Below are 11,323 nucleotides of genomic sequence, written 5' to 3' on the forward strand. Positions count from 1 at the left end.
CATAGCCGCTCTACGTGTTGCAGGAGTGCGGTTTCTCCCTCTGTGACTCGGGAGTGGAGACATCTAGTGGCTGTACTTCGGTTGAGAGATTTGGCGAGCGGGCCTTGGAGAGTCCATCCCAAACGGGTCTCGACTGCTGCAGGACAGCCTCGGGGTCCGGTATGAACCCGGTCTATCGGGACAATGAGGTCTGCATGGTCGGAGCCTATCAACAGGGTCGGCATAGCATTGTCTATGAGCGGGATCGGTAACTTGCGCAGATGTGCATATTTCTCCATCAGCTTGGCGACGGGGTATGTGTACCGCGACAGTCCTATTTCTTGGCTGGTGAAAGCGTCTGCAATCTGGTACCGTCGCTCAGGCTGGCCGCTTGCTGCGATAGAGAATGAGACATTCTCGCCCTTTATCGTCTTCAAATCTCGTCTTATTGTCCGAATTGTCATTTGGGTTTCGCTTCCCCGCAGCCCTAGCTGGGCCGCAGCGGAGGCGAGCAGCAGGGTCTTCTCTGACCCGTCATCGAGGACGGCGTAAGTGTCCAGGACTTTATTCTGGTAGCTTAGTGTCACACGCACTACTTTTAGGAGTACTCGGGCTCCACTGCTGCTGGCGGGATCGATGTACATGACGCTCGCTTTGCGGCTGGATGGTGCAGGTGAAGGGCGCCGTCTGTTACTGTCGTGAAGTATGTCCAGATGGGCTCCATCGCACTTGGTGCACCTTTTCTTTAAGCGGCATTCGGCTGCCATGTGTGAGCGCGCACAGCGAAAACAGCGCTTGTTGGACTTTATCCATTGACCTGCTTCCTCCGCGTTCAGCTTGGGGAAGGAGTCACATTGCGCTAGCCAGTGTTCTTTCTCACAGTAGGGGCACACTATCTTCCACTTCTCCGTTCTGGAGGGGGTACTGTGGCTCCTGCTGCTCGGTACTGACTCCGATTGGTGCATCACAGTCACCGATCTTCTTCCATCATTTAGTCGTCTGGTTCCTTCTCTGGAGCCAGGGGTGCTCCGTCCGAATGTATCTAGCCGTAGGCTGCTGACTTCTCTCGCCAGGAAGTCTGCTAGATCGAGGAGGTTCGGTTCGGGGCCATTCGGGTCTCTGTGGTCCCTCTGCCGCCTAAAGCGCTCCTGACGAGCGGGCGGCAGCTTCTCCAGAATCCTTTCCACATTTGAGTTGGCGTAAAGTTCATACTTCCCCTTCTCTCTTTGCGCTCCCAACATCCCTACCAGGGACTGCACTCTGATGGACAGGTCGTCCAGTGCTCGATTGTCTATTGCTGGGGGTAAGCGGTCGATGTGTCGGATCTCCTGGATCACGTAATCCCATATGCGCCCATACCTCTGGTCCAATGCTACCAGCGCTGCTGTGTATGGGGTGGTGGAAGTCGCGTAGGCGAGCGCTATATTATGTGCGCGGGGCACCTTTAAGTGCTGCAGTAGGATGGCGTATTTGTGGCGTTCATCCAATACATCCACCAACATGGTCTCCAGACACATGCGGAGTTCTGTATACTGGGCCCGGTTCTCTTGGGTGAAGTCGGGTACCATAGGCGTGCCAATGTATGACGCTGACTGTGGATACATCGGCGAGCGTTGGGGGAGAGGCCTCCTAGGCGAGTCTCCTCCCGCTCCTTGGTATGGGCTGGTACTGGCAGTGTACCATGGCCCGCTTGTCCAGGTGCTGTTCCTCGGTGCGGGTCGTGCGTCGTGCTCACCCGTGTATAGAGTCGGGGGTCTGTAGCGCAGCTCCGCGGGAGTATAGCCTGGGCTGTACCGGACCTCCTGGTCCGGTAGAGTACTGTGCTGTCTTCGGGCGCGGTTCTCCTCCTCTTCCTCTTCGTCTTCAGTTAGGTCATCCAGTGCTTGTAGTCTCTGGTTTAGCCTCTCCACAGGATATGCTGCTCCTTCCCGGTTGCTAGGTCTCGCTTGGACCGGTGGGGGGAGGTGGTCTGTGGGGGGTATAGACCTCGTCTGTTGGTCAAGTTCAGGGTTGTTTACTCGGCTAGGGGATGCCGCCCTGGAGGTGTGTCTAGACGAGTTCCTGGAGCCTCTGGCGGAGGGAGAGGGTGTTGTCCGTCTGATCAGCTGTTCTATTAGTTGCGACTGCTGTCTGTCGCGCGCTGCGTCCCGTTGAGCACCGGCTCGTTCTCGGGCCACATTCTCTTCCATCTGAATGCGTCTTATTTCTAGACGTATCTGCTCGTGTTCGCTTCGCTGCTGGATCTGCAGTCGGTCGCGTTCAGCAGCGGCGTTCAGGCTGATGAGGAAGGCCTGCTGTAGGGTCCTCTCTGCCTCGCTGGGAGAAGGCGGTTGTATAGGGGAGCCTTCCCTCGGGGTACTCCTTGCGGAGCCTTGGAGCTCTATCTCCACGGTGCTCTCCCCGTCTTCTTCCGTGCCGAGTTCTCTCTCGGTAGCGTTGTATTCCTCCCGGGACTCATCAGGGACTACTTCTTCAGTACTGGCGGGGTGTGAAGTCATGTCTGGTTCCCACTGGTCCCCACCGTGAACTTGGTCAGTTACATTAGAGCCCGTAGGGGCCTCTATGGTCGGGGTAGTCTGGGCGTTGGGGTTAGACATACTTTTACTTTCTAGTTTTACCGCGTTTACTGTTAGTAGAAGACTAGGTTGTTGACTGACAGCGTAAGCCTCTAAGTACTGAGGGAGCCGTCGTTCGCGCTGCGGGCGTTGGTTAGGAGGATCGTTTCGTGGAGTGTTCATCATAGGCCATTTCAATATTAATAACACTATATTAATATTACACTAATTACCATCCGGCTCGAAGGACCAATTGTAACTGAGGGGTACAATTCCCTGACTGTATTACTAGATATGATACTTACTACCACTACCTTTGTACTTAATATTCGGCCACCCAGTACACGGCATAAATATATTATCATGAACACTCTCACGTAGATGAAACGGATCCAACACAAATGTACGAATTAGAAACAGGTCTTTATTGCCTACACAGCGATGGTGTGTAGAATAAACACTTAATCACTTAATTACATTTATGAATTGAAATAGTATGCACTTTTATGGCAAGGAGTATTCGTCGGTATATCAATAGATAATGTCCAATCTCTGAAGGCGCAGGTGGTAAATATACGACCTGGAATAGTTAAGGAATAACAGCAATGATACTTTAATGATTATAGGCTGGATACACTAGAGGGGGTTAATCCGGTCGCTTGTAAGCCGACAGGAGTAGGAGGGGGGGGGGGTAGAATCCATCTGCCTCGTCCGGCCAAGGGTATCCCAGGAGAACCCACTGTAATGCCGTTCAATGCGCCGGCGATCCTTGGACCACAGATGAAAGCAGGTGGACTCTTTGTGGGCCGGCTCTCTCCGGTCCACGGGGGAGAGATGTGGAGAGACCTCGTCTTGCAGAGCGTCTCCTCACCTTGTGTCCTCTCCAGGGGGGGGGTTCCAACACACGGTAGTGTCGGGGGTCTTTATCCATAGAATAATCAAAGTATCCAAAGCATAATCCGTGCCTGGGAAGGCGGGCTGTCGTCGGTAGAATAATCCGGTATACAGGTCCACTCGCTCGTCGGCTCTGGGGCTCCTCGGGTGCAGCTTCACATAGGGTCAACCACCCTGGGTAAGCAGCCAGTTCTCTGCCCGAAACGATGGGGTACTGACTACGGTAGTATTCTCACCGCACAAAGCACTATATATTAACAGACTATTATTAGCTTAATAGACTACGTCCAACTCGACGATATAGTGCCAAATATGACTATTCAAATATTAATATACACGATGTCTCAATACCGATGGTAGGCGAACTTGGCCTTACTCCCACACGTGGCATCGCGGGGAGGCTTTACGTCTGTGACTCTATTGGAGGGTAAGAAACTGGACTGAAAAGAAAGTCCTACTTTAGTAGCGCAGTATATATACGCACTATGAACAAATAGTCCCATTAGTGGTGCGGTAGCCAAATTCCTACGCGGAACTAGGACCTGTTCGTACATGTCGAGCGGTACGTTTGAACTGGGTCTGAGGGGTATGGCAGCCTGGCACCAAGGTCTCGACCAATAGTAGAATGGAGACTATTATGGGATGTTCAGTAGGCTAGAATGGATATTCAATGCATATTGTACAAGGAATATACAAGGGATATCAGGGAATATTAGAGAACATACAAATACAATCAAATATATATATATAAATAAATATATATATATTCGGTTTAATCTGGCCCTTCACAACACTCACGCTGCCCCCGACACTTCCTGATTCTACTGCGCAGGCGCACCAACCGACCTGTAGGAGTCGCTGTCCACAACGCCCGATCCCCACCCATCAGTTTCCCACCCCCTAATACGGCCAATGTGTATTAGGACGGACGACCAGCTAAACTGAAAGCAAATGTGGAGCGCTGGGCTCGAACTGACGAGCCCAGTGTCTCCAGCATTTCGTGGCGAGCGCCTTGCCCACTACGCCACGTAGCCGCCACAATAGATTGACAGCCTTAATAAAAACATTAGATATAGTTTGTTGAGAGGACATCCCAGAATTAGACCCTGAGTTTGACTGAGATGATATCTGGACTAATGTCACATTGGCTTCCCGTAACCCTAATCACCAGCAAATACATTTTAATTATATTCATAGGACGTATCTCACACCTAGGAAACTGTGCGCTATGGGGTTGGTGGCTGACTCTCGGTGCACTTTGTGCGCTCTGAGCGCCACTGGCACGTATGCATATGTTTTGGGAATGCCCACCGGTGGCTCACTTTTGGAAATCTATAACAACTATACTTTCAAACATATGTAACCTGACAATTCCACTTGCAGCAGCAACACTGCTCCTAAATTATATATCACTACTGCCGGCCTCCATACAGCAAAAAAGAATCATTCTGACAGGCGTTACAGCAGCCAAGAAATTGATAGCCATGAGGTGGAAACAACCTGAGAAACTCACAACGACCAATTGGTCTTTGACACTTTTGGATATCATTTATATGGAGATCTCCACTGCTCGGGTGATTGGATTTGGGCAATCCAACATTGATTATAGCACTATACAAGAAGGGCCAGAGCCGACTCTACTTCCTCAGAAGGCTGAGATCCTTCAATGTCTGTACAAGGATGTTGAGGATGTTTTTATGAGTCGTGGTGGCGGGCGCCTTCTTGTACGCTGTGACCTGCTGGGGCAGCGGACTGAGAGCAGTGGACACAACCAGGCTGGATAAGCTGGTCAGGAAGGCCAGCAGCGTGGTTGGGGTGGAGCTGGACTCTCTAGCGAGGGTGGCGGAGAGGAAGAGCCTTGCTAAGCTCCAGGCCATCAGGGAAAACCCCACCCATCCACTATACACAGACTTGGCTGACAGGAGGAGCATGTTCAGTGCTAGGCTCACACTACCCAAATGTAGCACTGAACGGCACAGGAAGTCCTTCATTCCAACAGCCATCAGACTATATAATGCATCACTGTGCCTCACTGCATCACTGAGCACAGAGCGGCAGCTCAATAGTGGCAGGAGGACGCGACTAGCGGCCTCCAGGCTCCACAACAGGGGGCAGCGACTGCTGCCAGACATTGATCTAAGTCTTATTGGAACCCAAGGAGGACAATACACTATACCTAAAGCATACTGCACCTAGTTACACTGAATACTGGAATATATATATTTCATATTTCATTTAGTTAGATTTAGATTTAAATTATAATTATAATTATATTGACCAAATTGTTTACCCCATGCTCAGTATGCTCAGTATATTCTTACTGTATTTATTTCTGTATATATTATTTCATTTCATTTTATCCTATTTTATTTTACTCTACTCTTATCCTAGGCAACTTGATTTGATTTGTGTTATTATTCTAATTTGTGACCTGTCCTGTCTAAATGTTTAAATGTTGAGCGATTTGCAGTGTCTAATTTCCCACGGGATAATAAAAGTATTTCTATTCTATTCTATCTATTCTATTCTATTCTAATATGGGCCTCAGCGGCCGAGAAGGTAAAGGCCATGATCTAGTAGCGAAGTAGGGTCGGAATGTTGGTCCTGAGGGGTCCTGGGGTGGGGGAGGAAGTGTCTTTTGTGGTGTCTGTGATGATATAATTTGTATTCTGCGTTAGTTGTTTTTGTTATAGTTGTCTTGTCGTTATTGTGGTTATTATTATTTATTTTTTTTATAAATGTTTTTTTCTTTTTATCGCATACATAAAACAAGACAGCACAATACGGTAATACTAATAATAACAATAATAATAATAATAATAACAACAACAATAATGAGGGCGGCTAGGTGGTGTAGTGGGCAAGGCACTCGCCACCAATGTGGAGACGCTGGGTTCGCGTGTTCGAATCCAGCTCTCCACATTGTTTTCAGTTTAGCTGGTCGTCCGCAGTAATACACATTGGCCGTATTACGGGGAGGGAAACTGAAGGGTGGGGATCGGGCGTTGTGGACCGCGTCTCCTACAGGTCGGTTGGTGCGCCTGCGCAGTAGAATCAGGAAGTGTCGGGGGCAGCGTGAGCCTCCCACGCGTTACTCCTCGCCACTGAGAGATCGAGCTGCGCAGGTGAAAAGATGCGACTGCTGTTACCTCAAGTACCGGAGGGGACTTGTGCTATGTATGACTTAGTCCACATTGCAGCCGGCTTGTGGGAGGCAAGAAACAGCGTTCGTGACAGGGGAGGGTTGAATTGGATGATACGAAATTGGGATGGGAGAAAATATAGAAAATGGGAGAAAAAGTGGATAAAAAAAAAAAAAACAATAATGACAGTGGAAATAATAAAAACAAAACAGACTATAAAGGTGCATTACCACAAATGAGACAGAAGACAAACAGACATACAAACAACAGGAACATATAAGTTACATTACATAATATATAAAGCAAGAGTGTAATTTAAGAGGTCTGCTCCTGGATAGTGATAGTATCAATTGGACTAAAATAGGCTGTGTATGTGTGCGTTCTATATATGAGTGTGTGTATGTTTTATGTTTGTGTTTTATGTGTGTATTTAATAATATGTGTTTTATGTGTATGTTTTATATGTGAGCGTGTGTACGTGTGTGTCTTATGTGTGTGTGTGTGTGTGTGCCTGCGTGTGTGCCTCATACATATGTGTGTGTGTGTGTGTGTGTGTGTGTGTGTGCACTTTTATAGACATTGGGATACCCCCTGCAGCTACACAAAGCGCCGACAAAACAAGGCAGTAATGATCTATAGGGAGGCTATGGGTAGTGAGGAAACCCACCAAGTACAGTGGCGGACAGCGCAGGTCCAATATGAGACAGATATGGATCCCAGATCTCATAAAAAGTGTCCAACTTGGAGTGCAACATGCATGTGATGTATTCACAGGGAATACAGTCCATAATAATGTTGTGCCACAATCTTTTTGATGGAACCTTGATCCAGAATAAAAGGATGTTTTTCCTGGCAGCAAATGTTGGTATTATTATTATGTTTGGTATTAACAATATGACCATCTGGGAGACCGAGTAGAAGACACAGGGGGTCCAACTCTAGAGGGACCTCAAATATCAGAAAGTTCCCCCACAATGTCAGACCAATATCTCTGAAGTTTCACACAGGACCAAAAACAGTGGATGTAATCTCCAATCTCTACAGTATCTTGCATTTAAAACAAAGTGGGGATGCATTGGCATCCATTTTACTTTTGAGAGCAGGGGTTATATGTATGCGGTGTAGAATTCTAAATTGAATGGATTGAGTATACGGTTACAAACCGAGATTTTTTTTGCATAGGTCCACGTTTCCTGCCAATCCTCGTCAGCAATACATATGTCTAAATCCTTTTCCCAGGACTGTTTGGTAACAAGGGAGGATAAAGATGAGTTGAGATTTAGTGTATTATAAAAAATAGATGTGTCTTTTTGAGAGCTGTAGGGAGAGGGCTTTCTCTACCTGCGAAGTGAAGCTATTGGTTAACAGTGAGGTGTCTTTAGTGATAAACTGCCTAATTTGTAGGTATTTGAAAAATTCAGTTTTTAGTAAACCATAACGCTGCTGTAGCTGTAAAAGGACATCAAGGTCTGGCCATCAAATAAGTCACCAAGCTTGGTTATGCCCTGCATGTGCCCAGTGGTGCAGTGATTTCATAAGGAGTTGCACTGTGTTTTAAATGACGTCACGTGCACGCGCGCATAAATGGCCCCTCGGCGTGCGCACAGAACAGCTCCGACCAGCATTATGATTATAATGATTATTATGTGCATAAATAGTAGGAAACATGTTTGTATAGGAAATTACTAGTTTTAGTTTAGTTTTTGTAAATATTGCCTTGAAATAGAGAAGCTGAAAAAGGTAGCAGGATGTAGCCTTCAATATATAAAGAAATTATATTGTCAACAGATATGGTGGAAAAACAAACAATGTTTTAAATGTAATTGTAGTTACATTGTAGTTACAATGTCTTTAATTGAATTAACTTAAACTAGACAAGTAAATACAAACTAAATTAACAATGTAACTTACATTGTTAATTTAGTTTGTATTTACTTTTCTAGTTTAAGTTAATTCAATTAAAGAAATAGTTTTACACACATAAACACAAAAGCAAACTTAAAATAATCAGACAACTTGTGTTTACTTGAACTTCTTTATTTTGAGAAGGAAAAAAAATTACACAACATCACTTACATTTTTTCAATGTAATTTGTTTCACAACAGTGGTTTCAAAACAGTCAAGCAAGCCCCCACCAATGGGTACAGTAAGACCTGCTTTATCAAAGCTATTTAATCTATTTAATCAATATTGGCCTTTGTTGAAAATGTTAGCCCTCTGTACAACACCCAGAGGAGGACAGTTTCCTTCTGAAGCACAACTTAAAGAAATGTCTCATCCTTCCAGTCGGGACCATTTGTCACGTGAGAGGTGCAGCTCAAGCAAACCCCCACCAATTGGTACAGGGCTTGTATTTTGGTTTTGCTCTTCTCATTTTCTTGTTCTCAGCTGAGCGATGGGCTCTCAGCCAAGTTGTTGTGACATATGTTGTTGGATCCCAGAACCTTCGAGATGGCCCGTTGATACTAATGAACATCAAAGATGCTACCCGTGAAACCATTAACCATGTGTGGGTTGGGGTGATAATTTGATTCATGACGACCTGAGCTATTGTATGCAAAGACAAGTAGCCTAGCCAGGTGGGTGCTTCTGCTCAGAAAGGAGGTGGAACGGCATAGTTGATAATGCCTTATATTAGGTAGGTCCAAACCACCATCAACGCCATCCATCTGTAATTTGGCCATTTTCAGTCGTGGTTTCCTCCCATTCCAGATGAACGAGCTTAGCCATCCTTCTAGCACCTTGATAACCTTATTTGTTAACAGCACGGGGATGTGGTTATTATTGTTGAAGTACTGTCCTGTGATGTCTTGTGTATTGTTGCTGTATTGTTTTGTACTTTTGTTACATGTAAATATTTAAAATGGAAAATAAAAAAGTGATCACAAAAAAAAGAATTAGTGTTGTTGAAACAAACCAATAGTAATTACTTTTGAGTTCGCTTTATCAAAGTTATAGGGAATATTCTTACCAACCAAGCTCAGTCAACATCAGTAGGCTACTGACACTACCTGGCTGGACGTTCTGAACTGGAACTGGAAGCAGAGGGCAGGCTCAATTATGCAAATTAACCCTTTGTTCACTTTACATTTTCTTTTATCATTTTAGTATTAAATCAGTGGCTAAGAATTTGCTCATTATATAACCTGGGTTAGAGTCACTGTTACAATCACAGCCAGGGCCTCTCTCTCACCTGCTGCTTCCACGCCCCTTATATGAGCAGCTTCCTATCCCTGCTTCCACACGCTGTCGCCCAGGATCAATCTGCACACCTGAGACTCGTCAGATCATCACCAGCCCTGATATGAGACCTTGCTTCACCTACCTTGGTACGAGGACTAAACTTGCTCTCCCTGCCTTGTCCTAACCCTGTTTCCCTGTGTGTAGGAACACACACCGCCCGGTCTACGCTCCACCCCGGGACACCACCAGCCAGGACGTTTGCTGCAGGGATCACCAGGAGTGACCCTGCTCTCACCTGTCGCACATCATCATTCTCACATCATGATCATTCTCATCATTTTACCCTGTCAGCTTGGTACCTTATAATTAAACATCCTAAACCGCCTCATTCTCCTCTCCCCTTGTGTTCTGCTCTTGGGTTCAAGATTTGACGCTACCCTAACAGTCACGTCATGTTAAAATACATTTTCATATATTGTACTGAAACTAAATAAAAATTATGTTCCAAGATCAATTTAATAACAAATAACATCCAGGATTTATATGGTAGGCCTGTCAAATTCACCATTTCTTCTCAACTATTCTGTGACATACAACTGTGTCCATGACTAATTATTTGACAATATCTAAATTCAATAGGTACATCTTTGTTGGGAGTAGTTTATTTCAGCACAGTACAGAACAGGGCAAACCAATACATAGTGTTTACTATTACATTTGCACTCTGGTTGGATGCCAAGCGTGTTTTCGTTGTACTGTATAATGACAATACATTTTAATCTAAACTAATGTAAACTTGATGCTCATTGTGAAGGCATAAAAAGCTATTCTTATTTTATTTAACCTTTATTTAGCCAGGGGAACCCATTGAGACCAATGTCTCATTTGCTGTTGGTGGACACCTTCATTGAACCCAAGTGATTGTACATTACATTTCTTCCTGTTTGGGAATTAGCTTCACAATACAAGGTGGGGTGAGACTATGAAAGACACTATTGACACAAATTTATTTGACAATGGAAGGCACGTTAAGGGGGTATGGGCAAGTACCTGTCTTTTCTTCTAGTATAATCATCTGTAAATGGAGGCTGAGATCACTGCCATTGTGGCTCTCTTACTAGTCAACTGTAAATGGGAGGCTGAGATCACTCAATGACTAGACAGCAGTGTCTGACAAAGATTTGTTGATGTCTATACATGATGTTTTTACATATTCCTTTCAGAGGAGGGGGTGAGGGGCAGAGAACAAACAATGAGGGAGAACCGTGGAGTACTAGGAAGGAAGATTAGATTAGATCCAAATGTATTGTCATTATACAGGACAAGTATAGTACAACAAACTCAGCAAGACCGACGGCTTCTCAGTTACAGTGGGTGACAATATTGTCACAAGGAAAGATGAAATTACATACCTAGGTTCCATCCTAGAGGCAAATCTTTCCTGTGACAAAATGGCATCCAATGTAATAAAAAAAAGTCAACCAACAAACTAGATTCCTGTACCGGATATCCTCTCTGGCAAACAAGAATACCCTGAAGACTCTGGCAGGAGCACTCATTCAAGGGTA

General features: G+C 45.5%; 1 protein-coding gene across 1 annotated transcript in view; it reads left to right on the top strand.

The window, feature by feature from the left end:
• The window catches only part of LOC311225749 (syncoilin-like), a gene marked incomplete at both ends in the record, with an annotated part of 40,791 nt that extends 30,753 nt beyond the window's left edge, over window positions 1-10,038 (top strand). The window contains one exon of the mRNA XM_084311143.1: window positions 9,960-10,038. Coding sequence (XP_084167269.1) covers window positions 9,960-10,038 — 79 coding nt within the window. The remainder of the gene's footprint in view (window positions 1-9,959) is intronic.
• Window positions 10,039-11,323: the final 1,285 nt, after the last annotated feature.

The sequence above is a fragment of the Notolepis coatsorum genome, assembly GCF_963971535.1.
Source record: "Notolepis coatsorum genome assembly, chromosome: 3".
Taxonomy (NCBI): Eukaryota; Metazoa; Chordata; class Actinopteri; order Aulopiformes; family Paralepididae; genus Notolepis; species Notolepis coatsorum.